Source organism: Lonchura striata, chromosome 3, assembly GCF_046129695.1.
Source record: "Lonchura striata isolate bLonStr1 chromosome 3, bLonStr1.mat, whole genome shotgun sequence".
Taxonomy (NCBI): domain Eukaryota; kingdom Metazoa; phylum Chordata; class Aves; order Passeriformes; family Estrildidae; genus Lonchura; species Lonchura striata.
Window position 1 is genome coordinate 11,846,355 of NC_134605.1, and position 19,062 is coordinate 11,865,416.

Consider the following 19,062-nt stretch of genomic DNA (forward strand, 5'->3'; position numbering starts at 1 on the left):
CCTGAGCTGCTGAGCAAACCACAGCAGCCCAAAAAGACAATCTTTTAGATAACTTGCAATAAACAACCATGAGACCAAACAACAAGAGACTGCTGAGCCTTTCTTTGGAAGCACAGGTTAGAGGAGAAGTTTTTCCACCACACGAAGCCACCCCACAACCTAGGGTGGTTTTCAGCATGTTCCCAGCCCCGAGCTGGCTGATGGAAAAGATCTCTGTTCCTCATTGCTCTTTGCTGCGTGGGCATTCCCACCCAGCGAGCAGGGTCGTGCACCAATTCTTTTGGAGGAATATACAAATATAAAGATGCTAAATTCTCAAAGGAGGAGAAGTGTTCCAGTTTTAACTCTCTCAGTTTGTTTCCATTTTCTATTTATTAATTTCATAGATCTAATAATTTTTTCTGAGTGTCAGCTCTAATACATTTACATTGGGGTCTGAAAATCATTAGGTTGGAGTTTTTTTGGTTAATGGATCACTGTCAGCAATAGTAAATATTTGCAGCCAGAACTGATGCTGTATTAAGAATAGATTCCAGTGTATTCTCTTTTTAACTGTGATGGCTTTGAAGATCTAACAACACTGAAAATTAGCAAATAACTATTTTTATCCCTAGAGTCAGCAGTTCTGACTCAGAGTGTCCATTAAGGAAATGAATTTTAAACAACAGGATTCTTAAAAGTTATTGTCACTCATTATCTTAAATACACTTAAAAAGGAATGGCATCTATTATAGAAATGAAAATATTCTATTGCTGTAATTACAAACTAATGAAGACCGTTAGAAAGTAATTATGTTAATTAATATTGCACATTTAATCCCGGGATGATTCTCAAGGTCTCCAGCTGGGGGCACTGGGCAAACATGGAAACCTGGCAATGGCCAGCCTGAGTGAGACTTGCACCTAGACCAGAACTGTGCTGGAGAGGAGGAGGCAGAGAAACCAAAACCACCAAGGAAAAATAGATGTGAGATACAGTCATCATCCTGGATTTGAGAATTTCCTAAGATGAAATACATTTTATTTTCAAAACTGTTTTGCCAGGGACAAACAGTTGTATGCTTTTATTTTCATTACTCATAAAGCATCCAGATTCTTTAGCAAAGCTATCCCTTTAATTAATAACTTCAAATTCTAATGGACCCAGGTAGAAGAGTTATTGTAAATGTAAGTTTGTTGCTATTCTGTTTCATTAAACATTTCCAGCCTTGTATAAATCATTGTCTCTACCCACCTTTAATATTGCTATTTATTCATTTATATCAGGGAAAGAGCTAGAAAAGAAATAGAAAATCCTCCTTGTCAAAGTACAGTGTAAAGCCCAGCATGCTTTGAGGTCTACATGGGCCTGTAAAGAGAGATTTAGCATCTAGAACAAGATCTGAGGAGAAGATGTGGCATATAATTGCTCAAGGAATACCAGCTATGCTATTAGGAATATGTCAGAGACCAATGGTGGTTTCATGCTTTCAACTCATACAACTAAAAAAAAAATTTCTAAAGTACCAGTTCATGAAATCATAGCCCTAATTTTATTGGTAAGGTTTTCTAAACCAGGCCAGGCAGATAATTTTTAAGTTAGCCAATTTAGTGTTGAACTGGGTATGCAAAAGCAGTTCGGTAGCAGCTACAGGAGAATGCAAGAAAGGGTGAATATACTTATGGGGACTGCTCAACTGTAAATGGATGGACCAGTAAGGAAAGTAAACATTCAACATTGCCAAGCTCAGAGTAGCCTAGATCTTCCTTCCAGATGATATTTTTAACAGGATTTTGCAATAGAGCAATGGATTTCCTGATCCCTGGAGTTCCTGGCCTTCTATCTGGCCTCTGTGTTACAAGTGATGACTGCTTGCAATGGATTGAAGCCAAAAGTTTTTGTCCACATCACCGGCTGTCAAAACACAGGGACTTCTGTCTGGGTGTGTAGATATTCAGTTTTGGGAAAGCAGGAGGGAACATTTTGTTCATCATGTTTCACCAGACACACCAATACACAGACACAGAGAAAAAGCCAAAGCCCTAATCATGCCATACTTCCTTATTGTCTTCCATGTAGTTATAGAAAGCAATCTAGAAATGTTAAGGCTTCAGAGTAGCAAAAGCATTAAACTCATTAGGGAATCAGAAAGTTGCAATAACTATCAGCTGGTTGGTTGCAAAGTTGGGAAAGGTTCAGGAGTTCTATTTCCAGTCCTTTAATCCAAGCTCTAGGCCACAAATAAGATGTTAGCCTGGAATTCACAATCAACCTTGCAATAACAAAATTTTGTTTATACCTTGACAAGCAGTGAACAGTACCAGTTTCACTTTATAAGATGCTCATTGTTGCAAACCTGTAAAGAGTGTTTGTGTTTTAATATCTCAGTGTTGTTTCAAGAGAATAAAATTGCTCTTGGACCCCTTGACATGTAGAATGAATTAAACGACACATGAATAAATATATATTAAGTCTTTTTTATTAAAGTATCAAAACAAACTTCAGAATAGAAAACAAACTGCTTTTTAATGCATTATAAGGATTGTCCTGAATAAAGTATACTTTGAGAAAACTTATGCAACATACTGTGTAGCTGTTTAAACACTCTTTTCCTGGGCACAGTCAAGTGACCCTGAGTACCATCATTTCCAGAGCAGCGTGCAGGAGCACGCACACACACACGCATACAAAAGCAATACAGAGCAGCTATGACTGCATATGTAAAGAAATAAAAATAGATCATCTTCTGACAATAGTAGTGGTACCATATTAACATTTGGCATGCTGAGTAAATAAGATCAAGCAACAAAAGCATGACGCCTGCGTCACCAGTGATATGGTTAAAAGCAACCATACAAATTCCCTAAGGGAGACACATGAGTTCTGTCATTACAGTCTCTGTGGTAACACTTTATAACCAATTATGAGACAAACAGCCCTGTCTGCTGGTATTTGAGAGGCAAAAAGCAAAGCCAAGGTGTATGATACTGGGGCGATGCCTTGGTTTTGTATTTCTACATTACAGAAGTCAAATAATGAACATTGTTTGACAAGTTTATTGTACATACTCCATGTAGATCTGTTGTCTGGTAAACAGCTGGCCCAATTACATGTAGAACTTGCCCTTTAAATCAGAGAAGTTGCCACAGAGGCTCCAAACTCTGCTTACAGGACATGAAAAAAACTCTCACTGAAATCAACAGAACCTCCTTCCAATATATGGAAAGATCACAGATTCTTAAGACAGAATTGGACCTAGAATGTCATCTTCATAATACATTCACTTTTCGGATACATGAAGTACATACCTTTAACACATGATATAGGACATTACAATATATCCAGATCTTAGGATATGGTACTAAGTAGTTCTGTTGCAGAATATAACAATCATATGAGGACCAGGTACAATATGTGATGGACTCATGCGAGACTTGCAGGGTAAGAAGCTCATGGCTGAGGTATCTTCAAGTTTAGCCTTTAGAACAAACAAACAATTTCAACACTGCAGAACTGGTGTAAAATATTATGCACTGTAAGCTCCACTTGTATTCTGCTTTGTTTAAATTGTGACATTGAACAGTCAGACACCACTGATGGAGGTACAGAATCTTGGAAGGTACAATATCTGCACCCAATCATTCAAATCACTCAGTGCCTCATCTTCAAAATAGATGAAGGATAAGTGTTTTTAATAGTGATGTCTCAAATACAACTGTGAAGTTTAGGAATATATAATATTAAACACCAAGAGATAAAAGTAAAAAGACAGCGCAACACTTGTGTTTTCAGTTTTATCTTGCTTGCAGTATTTATTAGCTCTACTCATTATGATATTAGTGATAAATAAGGATAATACTTTCTTTTACAAAAAAAAATTGTAAGGATATATTTTATAGAAATAAACCATCTGAGAATTTCACAGAAACATCAGAATTTCAACACTCATAGCTCCAACTCTTTTGCCCAGCAGCTCTTCTACAAGTTCAAAAACATCCAAGGTTAGTATTTAATAAAAAATTAAACAATTATTCACTACATAAAAACTCTTGCCTCCTTTAGATTCTAAGTAGCACTTCTGATCAACTGTAGTTGTCACTGAAATGTAAAACAAAAGTAGCTACTATTGTAATTTTTCCCTCTGAGTCACCTTGCAAAAGGAAGTAATCCTGACCAGGATAGAAAAATCTTTGCCAAGCTCTTATGCCTGTAAGAGCTATCTGCATGAGCAGACCCACTGAAATCCATGAAACCTCTTCTGTGACTGAGGGGTAATAGCATGAATTAAGGCTTGAAAGATCAGACCCTAGGTGAATTTTTAAAAAATATTTATTTGTTTCAAGGTTCAGGAGTCTGGGATTCACTCCTGCAGTTCTTTAGTTGAGCAAAACCTCTATCAATACCCCTGCACAGTTACCTTCCTCTTTCCAATTCAGTGGGTTCAAGTCACCAAGTCAGTAAATGATGGTACAAGCTGCTCTTCAGCAGTTCAAGGAAAAATTGTAGTCCCCAAGGGCTAGTATCTGGGGTGATAGCTCATGAAATACAAGCTAGGCTAAGTAGATGTTTTGCAAGAACATTTCTTTGTCACACTTACTAGACCCTTCAAATTCAGTCACTACTGAGATGAGTCACAGAAAAAACCCACGAGTGTTGTGAAAAAAATGACAAAGCTTGGTTGGAACTACAGGGGTTTTTTTTGTGTTTGTGTGTGTGTGTGTTAGGTTAGAATGCAACATTACACATCAGTACATTCTGCCAGAAACCATCCTCCTGGAAATTCAAAAATGCTCAGTCTTCTTTCCCTACCAGCAACAAGGAAGAGTAGTGTCCATCCAGCACAGCTGTCTGTACCACGTGCATCGCTGGAAGTCATAGTGTTCTAGCACAAACCCCGTGAGTGCAGTTACTGGATACTAGCAGAGAGCTAAAACTTCGGAAGCTGTTGTCTGTAGCTCCTAGGAACAGCAAGTATGACAGGTGCAAACCCTACATTGCAGGCAGAAGGCTCTTCAATTTGATTGAGACCAGATCTTCCAAGGGCAAGGATCACTGTCAAGCCAAAATGATTCTTTCCATTTACGAAAGCAATCTGCCCTTCCTAAAGGCTCTTGACTAATAGAATCCTACACATTATGTCAGACTCCCCCATGGACTCTGGTAGCTGTCAAAAACATTTTAAATATTTCCACGTTTGCCGTATCATTTAACCTTGTAATGTGCCTTCTTTGATCTGTTGAATAAAAAGATTTCTTTCATCTTCAGGTGTCCTTCCGTTCTGTGCACGGACTATACACGTGGGCCGGTGCAGGTTTAGCATGTATATCAAATGCTGCTTCTCGTTCTTCAGCTCCTCTATCTGGGCCTTCAACTCTGCGTTGATCGTTTCCAGCTTCTCTGATTCCTAGCACAAAGGACAGACACAATTTTACACTGAGAAATTCAAATAGTAAGTCACTGTTTTTTTTTTTCCTTATAGTTGTTGTGTTTTATGGGTGGGAAAGCGTATGGCTGGCAGAGAAAGGAATCACATGTACTCAGTGTGCTGTAATGATGAAACTGTACATTCCCCAACCAGTAATGGCCTGAAAACCAGATTGAGAGTTACCTCCTTTGGCCTCTAGAGAACATAATGGAAGTTGAAAAAAAAGTAAAAGCAAAATTCAAAGTTATATTCACTTAGAGTGACAGATACCCAAAGCGTTATTGCTATCTTCTGCAAAATTATTCTGAGCTTTTTGGGTCAAAAATGGCCCCAAAATTATCTATGCTGCTTCTTAACTCCCTGGGACATTAGGTCACATATTTATAAACCCATGCTAATCTAGCAAAGTACAAACATAGCTTTTTTCCCCTGCCCCTACATATAGGAATATACAGGTCTCTATACCTAGATACAGGTGCTACTGAAATTCAGTTTTATAACACAGAACAGGAGGTGAAAATGTGACTGGGCTTCTAGGACAGAGAATTGGAGCTTCCACACCACTCCGTTCATAAAGAAGTTAGAAATTACTTGTAGGTGCTTGCAGGCTCTCCACAGTGAATATTTTATTTTACTTTTTTTTGTGTTCAGTGTACACATTCAAATTAACATTATCCCACAGACAAGATTGGTCACTGAAGCAGTAATCTCTTTTCACTCCTACCATGCTTTCAATTTATACCAGTTTCAACCAGGTTTCCCTTTAATATATGGCAGATTTATTTTTCATAACTAATGTTTCTAAGGGGTTACAGAGTTTTGGGGACATCTTTCTGATTTCCTACTATGACAGTACCCTATGCTATCTGTTTGGATCCTGGAAGAATGACAGATTAAGTTCTAGCCAGTCACTTACTTTTTGCAGACATTCTGTTTTTTCCTTCTTTTTGTTTCGGCACTTTGCCGCAGCAATTTTATTCCTTTCCCTTCTTCTCTTTTTTCTTTCATCCTCTTCAGGAGAATACTGCCCCACAAAAAAAGATACACACAATCCATAAGATGTTGTAAACAGAAGAACTATCTTTTGATAACTTCTGGATTTTTAAAATCAACATGGAGAGTGCTGTCAGTGCTCACGTCCTGAGTTACATAAAAATGTGATTCTGACCTTGTTTGCCATACAGTAGAAGGGTAGGAACTTCATTAGAATTGTCAATAAAAACCTGACTGGAATGGGGTTGTATGTAATCTATATGATGGCTCATTTAAAATCAGTGGTACTCAAAAAACTTATTGAATATCTCCCCAGGCTCCTACACCTCCATCTCTCATCCATTTCCCAGGGAGGAAAAGGAGAAGGGGCACAGGGAGCAGAACGGAGGATGTGTCATGAGTGAGGCAGCGAGGAGTGAATTGGAGGCAGCACCAAAAAGGGAATTCAGTCACACTTCCTTCTGTTTCCTGCGGAAGCTCAGACCAAGGTGTAACTCTTTCCTTAACCAAAGCTATTTCTCCACTTTCAAAGAGCAGTGTTTTTCATGGATAGTGTAATCTTTAAGCAAAAGGAGTGTGGACATAGGAGGTCCATGTCTTAACCCCCACGGGTTCTGCTGGGCCAGATTAGCACTTGCTCTAATCACTGTAAAACATTATCTGTTGTCCATAATCGAAAATCAAATATGCAGCTATGAGAAATACCAGAGGGTTTGCCCAAAGCACTCAACAGAGAGCCAAGCGTCTGGCTTAAGAGGAAACAAGTATGGTACAGAGGGTTTTCTATAGTTAATACAATTACTGGCCTTATGGCAAAACTTTGCTGGAGAATTAATCACTCACACCAAAACTCTGTTTAAAGAGTCCTACCTCTGTTTTCAGCATTGATGTTTCAACTGGCCTTTCAGAAACAGTCACCGTGTCCAAGGTGGAAGACATCCTGTGGAACTGACGCTTGTTCTGAATGGCAAACCTCAGTTCCTCCTTCACCAGGGGGGTTAAATTTGTGAAATCATCAAACCCCAGTGACCCTGCAGGGGACAAAGTGGGAACAATTGCGGAGGCGCTGACTTCTAATGCAGATACCTGGCCTGAGTGTTGGACCATCATTTTGCTGAAAGATAAAAAGAGATAATATTGATAGTCTTTCAACAGCTTTAGAAAGGCAAATTATATCTCTTAAAGGTATATTTCATACTGTGAAAAATACTGCAGTTACATTGCTTCAGTCCCCATTCCTAGCCTACCCCAATCTCTCAACAGAGACAAGCCATTAAGAATTTGGACACTCAAAAAACCTTCAACTTTATGTTAAGTCAAAGTTAGTATTTAAAAGTAAGAATAGTATCAGCACATGACACAATTTCTAGGTCTTTCTGAAACTTAATATTTAAAAAATTGCGTGTATGAATACTGTTAAGATTTAAACTGGTGGTGTGTGGCAAATGTGATTAAACTGAATAGGAAGAGAAAGAAAAAAAGAACAAAAATCAGAAAGCAAATAAGTAGTATCATTATTTAATTATAGAAGGGGAGTATCTTCATCTTCAGAGCTATACCACCACAAATTCCAGCTTCAAATGTACAGAGCATTCTTTGTTCACAGCTACTCTTAGCTCAATGAGTTCTACTAGAAGCTGAAACTTGGTGACCACAACAGGATCTGTCACAAAGTCATGACACTCAATTTTACACACAGTTGTAGATTTGGCTACTAACTCCTGAAAAATAATTAATGATAAGAGCTGGCACACAGGCAGAAGTCTCTACATGCTCTGTGCCTCCACAGCACACGCTGAGTTGGAGGGATTGACTCATGAAAAATGTGAAGCCGTTTTTTTCATTCCTTTGGTCTTGTAAAATTTGAAACTGTCCTTATGTGCCCTCTCTGAGAGGCTTGAAATTCTTAAATATTTATGGCTTGATCTTCTACTGACATAAAACAGTGTGAATGAAGAGTTTTTAGGGGAATTATACAAATGTAAACCCATGGAGAAACCTCATTTCTAGTAGATTTCTGAAGAAAACAAACCTATCCAACAATGCTCTCTACTTATCTCTTTTTAGTCATTCTTGTTATTTATTTTTAGCCAGTTTTGAAGGGAGAGAGGCCCTATGTGCTTTGTGAAAATTGGTGGCCCCACGAGGGAGAAAGAGGCAAAACTCAGCGGTCAGTCATCCAAACACAGTGGGTTTGCTGATGCACACATCCCTGCAAGTCACAGCCCATCTCTCACCCAGCAGAGGTGAGATAAGAGGTCTGGAAGAAAACTGAGCACCTTTTGTGTGTGGTCCAAGGGACAAACATGCAAATCCACAGGAAAACAGATTGTAATACTTCCCTGGTTCATAAAATGACTTGTGTTAAATTGGATTTTACTATCTTGGTTTTCCAGGTATCTTTGGTGTGTAGATTTTTGTTGTTCTTGTTTTGGGGTTTTTTTAATAGCTGTATGGATAATTACAGTATGTGTTATCTACTCTGGATTAGAACCACAATAATTACAGGAAAGTCAATTGTAATTAACTTAGTGCAGGTAAGCAAACAGCTGCCTCAGGGTAGCAGTGTGGGTAAGCTAAATTTCCACATGATCAACTTAGAACTGCACAGGTCCCTGTACGTTACTTCTGGAACCCAGCAAGAAATGTTGGGGTCACGTGCCCTGAGAAGAAGATAGAATTTGCTTGGAGATATCTAAAAATACACTGTAAATCCACACTGGTGCAAATGAGAATAGAACCTGGTTGATCGCTGAGCCAAACACAAAAACCAGAGCAGAGTGAATTAACTGCCTGTTGCTGGAAAGTATCAGGTCCTATTGCAGTCTTCCTCACTTCTTCCTCACCCAGCCACCACGGAAGAGCTGAACATTTCCCAGAGTCTCAGGGTGAAATCCTGGCCCCAGTGAAATCAATAGGACTTTTTCTGTTGACCTCAATGGGGCCAGGATTTCACCCATAGTTATTCAAGATGGGGAAATTATTTGGAACAATTTGTTATTCAGAAAGACCTTGGGAAATTTATGTAATTCTCTTCAGAAAGCCCCTGCTCATGAGTCACATTTAAAGTACTGATACAGTTTAATCCTATAATCTCAGAAAGCTAGCAGTTACTCTTTCCCAGCAAGTCAGAAATGGCCCTATTAATTTCCAGCTGAAGCCCTCCCAGTATTATTTGCCATTTGCCAACATTCAACCATTCAATTAATTTTTAAACAGGCTAATTCCAGATGACACTGAACCCCTCACTGCCAGCAGAAATTTCAGTTATTTTCACTGACTCAGTGTACTTGAATGCTGGTGATGGCTTCATTCAACAAAGTTAATTCTGTACAATTCAATCCATCCAGGAGTCTTAAAGTAACAGTAAAACTGTTTTTCCAACCTCCCAAATAATTAGTTGGGCTAATAATTTTCAAGCTCTGCTGCTTTATTCAATTATTTTTCATTTTAGGTGAACTTTTAATTAAGGTCAGCAGCAGCACCAGAGGAAACCAAGAATGTGCCTGAGAAATTGTGTTAATTGTGGATTTCTAGTAGTTAGTGTAAGTGTACCCCAAACACCACCAAAACCCTACTATAATGGCTTCAGGTTCTCTCACCCACCTGTCATTAGTGTGCAAAAAAGGAGTGGTCAGGTGTCCAGAGCAGGAGAAAGTGTCCTTGACCCTAGGAATTTGCTGCTCTCCTGCCCGGACAGCTCACTGCCTTCCCAATCATCCTGAAATGCACCTCTAATTGCTCCAGGAAGGTAGATGCTTTACAGTTTCTGGGGAACAAATCTGTTTTCAGAAATGTTTTACAAATAGGAAAATTCAATTTTACTATTAAAAAAAAAAAAATGCAACAAGTTGCCCTTCCTTGTCCCAGCTTTTGTACAAATTGTCCCTCTGTCCAAAGGCCATGCAGAGCACTATCTCATTTCCTCTGGCTTTGCGAAGGCTGGGGAAACAGTAGGAATAAGAATATCAAGCCTTAGAGTGTGATTCCGTCGTGGCCTTTCTGATACAATCTCTGTTTACTGTGTTAGACCACGCACATGTTCTGCAGTTACTGCCACTGGAGGTGCTGAACACTTCTCAGCCCTGCACTGCTGCCGGCTCAGCTTGTTCCCGGGCTGAGTTAATGCTTCAGTGCTTTAGCCTTACTTTTGAAATTCTCAACAGTTTTACTATTCGTGGCAATATGAATAGTAAACCTCCCAATTCAGGTAGGTTCAAACAACTCTATTCATTCGTTCTCCCCCTGCTTTTTGTTTGTTGTTTTAAAGATGATTCTTTTAATCTGCAATGACTTTTTACATCTCATCTGCCAAGATTTTAAAATCCAAACAGGCTTCCTAGCCGTGCACTTCCATTAATTAAGTATATGCTTGCTTAATTTTAATATTGAAAGTGACTACTTTCAGTTTTTTCTTGCTTAACAGCAGATGGCTGACTATGTTTCTTGGTTTTATTTCTTCATACAAATTCCTTTTCCTCTGGTGCTGATGCAATAAACCTTGATAACCACTGAGGTTAATCTTAAACAGCCTTAAGAGCAATTACAGTTCACAACCTCTGTGCACGCTAGTTGACCTTAAGCTTTCTGACATCGCACATCGCTCCCAAACCATTTTCTGCTGCCTTCCAGCTTCTCAAATGTTGTTACCAGGAGGAAAATCGATTTCCACCAGGAAACTCATTCTCTGAAAGAAGCCGTCCGTTGTGTCACGCCTGATTTGCTTAGGCAACAGTTCAGCAACTGATCTACTTCACGTCAAGACACCGGGACAGCAAGGAGAGTTGGTATCCCCCGGCTGTCACCAGAAGTTCCCGGTCGGTTTACGGGAACATCAGCGACGACTCTACGCGCGGCAGCGCCGGTTTGTCGCCGCCTGGGCTGTCCCGCCGCATCTCCCCGTCCCGGTGCCCGCGGTGCCGCCGCCGGCCGCCCGCAGCGCCGGGCGCGGCCGCTCCGCTCGGGCATCCCGCGGCTCCCGGGAGCCGGGACCGTGCCCGCCGCGGCCGCCACCGCGCGGTGCCGAGCGGCGCTGCCGGCCCGGGGACACCGGGGCTGGCCGGGCACCCCCGGCGCTCACATCTGGCGGCAGCCCGGGCAGGGGTTCCCCCAGATGTGAGCGCCGGCACGGCACCGAGGGGCTCCGGCGGAGCTCGGCGGGGCCGGGGGCTCTCCCGGAGCTCACGGCCGGCGGCGGAACCACCGCGCCCGACTTCGCCCGGGGCGGCGAAACTTTTTTCCGGCGAAGCAGCGCGGGTCCCCCGGCGGGCATCCATCCCTCCGCGGCGGGACAGCCCTCCCGGAGCTCAGCCCCTCGTCCCGCCGGCACGGGCAGTCCCGGCCGCTCCTCTCCTGCTCCCACCTACCTTCCTGCCGCCGCCGCCGCCGTCCGGGCAGGAGGGAAGGGGCTCCGCAGCCCCGCCGCGCCCGCGCTGCTCCGCCGCCTCCCGCGGGAGCGGCTCCCTCGGCTCCCCGCGCCTCTGCCGCTCGCCCGGGTTGCATCACCCCCCTTTTATAGCCGAGCGGGCAGCGCTGGTATTTACTCTGGCGGCGAGTCCCTGGCTGATGTCATGCTATTAATAGCCTCTCCGAAAGAGAGGGAGGAGGGAAGCGGGCCGTGGCGGTGATGCAAGGCTTCCCCGCCGGCACGGCACGGCACGGCACGGCACGGCACGGAACGACACCACCACCGCGCCGAGCCGAGCCGGGCCGAGCAGCATCCCTCGGCACCCCGACAGACCCCTTCTCCTTCCGTCTCCACCGTTCTCCCCGTCATTTATTTATTTATTTCTATTAAGACTCCGAGAGTTTCTTTCTCCGGGCTATTTTACTTCTGACAATAAATCAAAGTCCCTCTAGCGACAAAAAAAAAAAAAAAAAAAAAAAAAAAAAAAAAAAAAAACAAACAAAAAAAACTGGTAATTGTGTATTTTTCGAAGGGACTGACCTTTCTCTAGAGGAAAAAAAACTGTTCATGACCCCCCCCCACTCCCCGGTTTCTCTCATTCTCCCTCCTCCTCCCCTCGCTACTTTAGATGACAGCTAAAAGTTCCGTTCACATAAAGGAGAAAGCTTCGTTTTTACTCTGAGAAGAGTAAATTAATAAAATTATAGACAGCTAAAAATAACACTGTTTGGGGGTTTTGTTTGTTTTGTTAGGGTATTTTTTAAAACTTTTCTTAAAACACAGCAGCATGCGATTTCCTTATAATCTCATGAAAAACCAGGGAATTCCTACAGCAGAGAGGGAAATACAGTTGTGGCTGTGGTAAAGGGGTTTTTGTTTAGTTCTTTTTTTTCCCCCTCTGGTTTGTTAACAGACAGAAATTACCTTCTAACAGCCTTCAAAGTGCTAGAAAATATGATGTTTAAAAAACAAACAAAAAAAATCCAAAACAAAAACCAAAACATCAAAGAAAACATTTAGCTGGGGGAGACACAGAAAGCTTACAAAGACAAATGCATGCAATCATCCAGTACTATAATAATTAATATATAATATATGCAAACTTGTTATTAAGCCAGTCTTCAAGCCTCTGCACTTGACTTGAAAAGACCAGGACATTTCATGCTTGAGTACATTGTATTGTAAGTAAACCAACATGAAATGGATACCTTAATATATAAGATGCATATCCCAATCAAGTGCTCCAAATTGTTGATTAATTTTATAATGTTCAATATATCAGTTTTGATAATAGGTAATAAGTCTTGAGTGGTATATTCTGGTATATTTTTATTACTTGGAGCATTTTGTGAAGAATACAAATTAGTAGTAGAATAGTAGTTTACAGAATTAGTAGAATAGAGACTAGTAGTTTGAAAGTCCTTCTGTATCTCCCTTCTGTGTGCTTGTGATGGTCTGGATATATATATGTGTGTGTATATATATATAGAAAGATAGATGATATAGATATATATATAGATATAGATGATTGATATAGATATAGATGATATAGATATAGATATAGATATAGATGATATAGATATAGATAGATATAATATTGGCCACATAGTCTGGAGTAATAAATTTAGTTTTTTTTAATGTCCAAGTGCCAGTAACTTTGCAAAATTAACACTCCTATTCCGCATTTAGTTGCCTGCTCTTGAAAGAAAAATCCTGATCTGATGGGAAAGGAAGGAGTCTGGGGTAGTGACGTGGGCTTCCCTCCTGTGGAAGGTGCAGTCGCAGCCTGTTCTCTGCAAACAAAGAAGTGCATTTTGTCAGGGCAGCAGTGAACTCCTCTGACCTACCTGGCAGCACTCCATTTACAGCTCCTGTGAGCTGCAAGCTTTTTTTCTTTTTCACTCACCTATAGAGAAATCATTCTTAGCTCTATCAAAACATAGTTATTGCTGCATTTTTATTAATCTAGATAAATCAATGTCAAGTATAATGCCAGGCAAAAACTTTCAGAAGGGTCTAGAGAAAGCTTTTCAGTTCACCTTGTTACAGCCTAATAAGTTCTTTTTACTTCAGAGGCACAATTTTATAATTCATGCTGTGCTCAAGGACAGCTGGCACTTTTTCTCAAGCCTAGAAGAAAAAAAAATTCCTCTCAAGCAGAAGCCAAATGTGGAAAATTTCTTCCCAAAAGATAGTTGGTTGGAAAATTTTAAGCACTGTGGAAATGTGTTAACAACATTGGTTTTAGTGGCCAAGAACAGGTGTCTGCTGCAATTATGACAGAAATTTATCAACTGTCTGTCCTTATTTATTTAGGCAGCTGTATCAGAAGTGGGAATGTATTTAAAGTATTTTCAGCTAAACAGAGCAGTGTTGCAGAATAATGGAAAAAAAAAAAAAGCAGTTCTCCCCTTCCGTGTGGGTAGAAGTACCTTGGAAATCCAAGCATTGTTATCCAGTTGTGGATGGTCACTGGCATCTACTTGTTTGCTACACAATGCTGGTCCCATTACTTCCCATGAGCTGCAGCCAGCACTAAAATCTGACATCAAACCAGTTGTGTTCATTCTTGAACTTGTCCTGAAGTGAGCCAGCTCCTCCCTGCAAAGCAAACAGAGAAATGTTCCTGTGCGCATTTGAGATTAGGCCACTGAAACATGTCCTGGCTTGAGTCTTCAGTGAAAAAAGAAAATGAAACCACAGTGAAAAATAAACCCAGCTCCACTGTGTTGTATAGGTTTTATCCAGATTCCTTTTGAAACCAAAGTTAAGCTAATCTCAGTTGGATCATACCCCAGTTAAAAAAAAAAAAAAAAAAAAAAAGTAAAATTTAAGACTATCAGGAAGTTAAAGTAACACCCAGTACAGCCACCAGATACTCTGATGTTCTTGCCAGTTTAATTTTCCATCTCATAAAATATCTTTCATTTGCCTCCCCATGAACATTTACCGGTCCTTTTCCAATCCATGTCTCTCTTTCATCACAAACTGCAGGGGACATATCCCCTGAAACAGCATTTTTTTGACAGAGGTAACATCCACGATCTTAACTGCTGTTTCTCTTAAGCCAGGTACAGCAGCTCATCACTCAGACTGGTGTGTACTGGGTTCTTTTCCCTCTGCAGAGAAATCAGGCTGAATACCACCTCTGGCGTGGTCCTTGCAGCCCTCCAGCAATCTCCAGTGTGCAGAAAAGAATTCTTTCCTTTATCTCTTTCTGACCAAGTCCTGCCTCCATATCACTTGGCACTACTTCACACACTGTGGATATTGGATTAAAATTAAAATATGGCTGTCTCATTATTAAAAAGAGCTACAGACATACAGAGGAACAGACCCCCAGTCTCACAGCACAAACTTTCTCTTGTCCTAACATTTATGCTACTGCAGGACATCAGTCAGAGCAACACAAAAAAAATCTCCATGTCCCATCCAGATCATGTGCTAATTTCTGGTCACACAGTTCCATTAAACCTGTTCAGTCTGATGAAAATATAATGAGATTTAAATAAATCAAATGTGTAGTGATAACATGAGTAAAAACTGCCTCTCTGTGTGTTTTGTGGTTTGAATTGTATAAAGTTTTGAAATTACTGTAACCCTGACAAGACAAAACTTTCAATGCACAGCACATATAAGAGAAACAGATTTCCATAATTCAGAGTTATCATGTGGTAAAATCTGCACAAAATCAGGTTTTCTGACTCTGCCTGAAATATTACTCTCTACTTCTGTGATGGGAACTAACCTTCATAATCATTTTTGCTATGTGTTACATTCAGGTCTGAATCTATGTGGCAGGACTCCTCTGTTCACCAAAACATGCAGGAATTTTGAGATAATTTTCCCATCTCACTGTACAAACACCAGGGGTGAAACTCGGGACTAGTTTTTCCAGCATGTAGGTTGTTACTGCTGGAACTATGGGAGCAATCAGCAGCAGAAGCAGCATCAGCCACCTTCACCCTGCCCAGAGTTTTTCAGCAGCTGTCTGGGGACTCTTTGAGCATCTGTGGGCTACTTCCATAGGTTTCTCCAAAAAGGGAATAAAAAACATCCAAGCCTACAGGAGCAAGGGCAAAATTCACTCTGGAAGAGCTGGATCTCTATGGACTGAAAAGGTCCAAAAATGGAAGTTAAAACCACAGGGTTAGAAAACTGACTTTCACTGAGACTGTATGGCAAACGCTGCCACTCTCTTATATTTAATACCTCTCAAGCAGATGAACAGATAAATATATGTATTGTGGAGGGAAATAGGTGCTGTGTTTTAACAGCTTTTATTCTTTAACACTGAAGATAAAATTATTTTGCTCTTTGTTTTTCTCTCCACAGCTTATCTTTCTTTCCTTACTGCCTTCTCCATCAATAGCCATTTACTCTTAATTTATTCTCTCCTTTAAAAATCCTATTCCCTGCTCTCTTTTGCTTTGTTTCTTAAGTTACATTTCCCATTTCTTTAAAACAGCAGCTTCTCCTTTTATTTTGCCACTTCCCTGTTTCTACTCTTCTCACTTCTCTCTTTTCCCTCCCTGTATCCTTGGATTTCATCATTCCCCTTTTTTCTGTTCCTTTTTTCCTAGAAACTTTTCTCCCATTGATCCTTCTGGTTCTGCTTGGAAGCTTTCTAAATTTAAATAATTTTAAATTTCTCTTTTGATTTCTTTCATTTTCATTTTTGCTTCTCCTTTAATGAGATGAAGGCACTGATAACAAAATTACCGCTGGGTAAGCAACATGTATATTTCAGGACCAGATTCTGGGGCACAACATTATTATGAATTTTAGTGCAACTTTACTAAATTAAAGTTCCAGAAGGTTGTCATTGTTATAGGCAGTGTTTCAGAAATGTGGGGTAGAAGTGCAATTATACAAACATCCCTTCTCTGTAGCTGAGAGACAGACCTGACACTGGCCCAGCCAAGTATATCTTTAGTTCCCTTTTCCTGAAGATTTTCAAGCCCTTTTTTTTATTAGATGGACTTTGTGCACCAGCCTAGAAGCTGACCAAGCACAATCACCTGCAATTAATATTTGTTCTCTTTGGACATGTCCAGGCAATAAACAACAAGAAAAATAGATCCCACACATGGAAGAATCACATCTTAAACCAGACTGAACATAGCAAACTCACTGGCTTCACTGGACAAGGAAAAGGATAGGTCAGGTATATTAACTGCAAGTGCAGGCAAGTGCAAATTGTACCTCCTCAAAATGCCTTTATAGTCCCTTCCATTTCATGGCAAGAAAATGATTTGTTCACAGATCCTGCCCTTCATCTCCCTCTCCCCATCCTTTCCACTTTGTAAAAGCATCCCAGATTTTGTTGGATATGAGTCACAGGTTCATTTGGAGCTTTACACATAAAAAATGATCACTGATGAAAGTACTAAGACCTGATCCAACTGTTAATTACGTCAATGGAAAGATTCCCATTGAGTTCAATGAGAGATAAATTTAGCCCCCAGGGACTATGAAAAATCAGCATTTAGTCACACTGGTTCTCAGCATACAGAACTCTCCTCCTGAAGTAACCTGGAAGAAAGGATAGGAATTATTTGCTGAAGATGTATGCTTCCCTTGGGTGGACTAATATAATAATGGTTTGTGTCCTTGTTGTCTTCCAGGTGGACACCAAGGATGAGAGGAAGCAAGAGAGAGAATATATGTATTTTTACTGTGCTAAATTACAAGCATTTTGGACACATTATGGAATTAATAATGCTGATGCACACAAATACAAGCACATACACACACACATACCCCCTATAAAATCCAGCTCTTCCTATTGATTGTCCTTGGAACTGTGCACATTTATAAAGAATACTCTGGAATTTAATATAACTTATGACACTTTAAACACCCCTTCTCATCAGTCTACTAAATATGTAAATTACAATTTGTCATAATAATTACAAATGAACTTTTTTGATTGTTAAACATGGATTCCTACATAAATACCATTTCAAATAAAAACACTGTATGGCACAGATTGCAACCTACAGAAGGTTGAAACAAGGCTGCCACTGCAGCTTTCACTGTGCTTATCATTTGTCCTCTCACCTACTTCACATGTGCCTTGCCATGAAAGGAGCACATGAATGATCATACCATTCATTCAGCCTCTTATCTTCCTTGGTTTATTTTTTTGGCTTTAACTGTGCAGTAACTTGCCCAGATAACGAGAACAAAGTGTAAATAAAATTAAACCAATAGAGCTGCGCGTAACTTTAAAATGAGACTGCCCTGATTGCAACCACAAAAGCACCCCCTGAACCCAAACCCTGATTGCTCTGTGGGCACATGAGGCTGCTGCTGAGGCAGCAGGGGAATCTTCCCCAGCAACAGGGGAAGATGTGGGGTGCCACTACCCCCGCTACCCCCACTGCACCTGCGCTTCCCAAATGATGCCAGCCTGGCAGGGAATGCTATCCATGGTGGGGTAGGGTCCACCTTCTCTGCAGTGACTCTTGGAAGCAGAATGGTTACAGAGAGAGAAAAGCAGACTGCAGGATGCCCCTTGCCCAGGGCATGGCCTCATCACAGGGCTGAAAAGTCAGGCACCATCTGGTTTCCTGTCTAATGGGCTCCAAACTTCAGGACAGGGCAGCTTGAGCGAGGGACACACGGAGTCAGAGTCCCCAAGCAGCACGGATGGTAAGGGTGTGGTTAGATCATTTCTCCTCTGAAAGAGGAGGCACAAATTTCACCCCACACAGCCAGATGTGACAGCTTAACTCAGGTCTTTCTCTCCAGACCCAGTGCTCTTGCTGATGGGGTTTTATTAGAATGCCAAGCCCAAGCTTAGAGGGGAAGCTTTGGGCTATGAATTCACAGCAATGCTCGACTCCACGTTGCAGGTTAGATGGTTTAAGTGGAAGAGAGGGGAATTTATTTTCACCATGCACAGCCTCCTTCTGTGGAGCTGGGCTTTAGTCCTGCACTGGAAATAACATGAGGATAGCTGGGAAATGAGAGTGCTCCTTATTCACCATCTTTGTGAAGATAACCTGATGATCTTCCTTTTGTTCTCTTTCCCAGCCTGCTGAAATGGATAATATTTTATGCTTTAGGGCAAAGTAGCTGAGATTCCCAAATGGATATAATGGATAAGGCTGCTGTGTTTTATTTCCATATCTAATTTTAATTAGCACCCTTATGGGCTTTTTTTTTTTTTTGCTTTCTTGATGTATTATTTTCTATTCTTACTACTGAATGTGTGCGTGGCAGTAGTATTTAGCAGCCCCAGTAAAGATT

General features: G+C 40.8%; 1 protein-coding gene across 1 annotated transcript; it reads right to left on the bottom strand.

The window, feature by feature from the left end:
* Positions 1-2,441: 2,441 nt before the first annotated feature.
* ATF3 (activating transcription factor 3) lies at positions 2,442-11,938 on the bottom strand. Its single transcript, XM_021547524.2, has 4 exons — positions 11,765-11,938; positions 7,269-7,512; positions 6,322-6,429; positions 2,442-5,384 (listed from the first exon to the last, which is right to left on the bottom strand). The coding sequence occupies exons 2-4, from the start codon at positions 7,506-7,508 to the stop codon at positions 5,187-5,189; spliced, it is 546 nt and encodes a 181-aa protein (XP_021403199.1). The 5' UTR covers positions 7,509-7,512; positions 11,765-11,938; the 3' UTR covers positions 2,442-5,186.
* Between the last annotated feature and the right edge of the window lie 7,124 nt (positions 11,939-19,062).

Excerpts from the sequence above, each read along its gene's own strand:
- ATF3 (XM_021547524.2), bottom strand. The coding sequence starts at position 7,508 with ATGATGGTCCAACACTCAGGCCAGGTATCTGCATTAGAAGTCAGCGCC. Across the intron at positions 6,430-7,268 it reads CATCAATGCTGAAAACAGAG|TATTCTCCTGAAGAGGATGA; the intron begins GTAGGACTCTTT and ends TTTGTGGGGCAG. Across the intron at positions 5,385-6,321 it reads AAACAGAATGTCTGCAAAAA|GAATCAGAGAAGCTGGAAAC; the intron begins GTAAGTGACTGG and ends CCTTTGTGCTAG.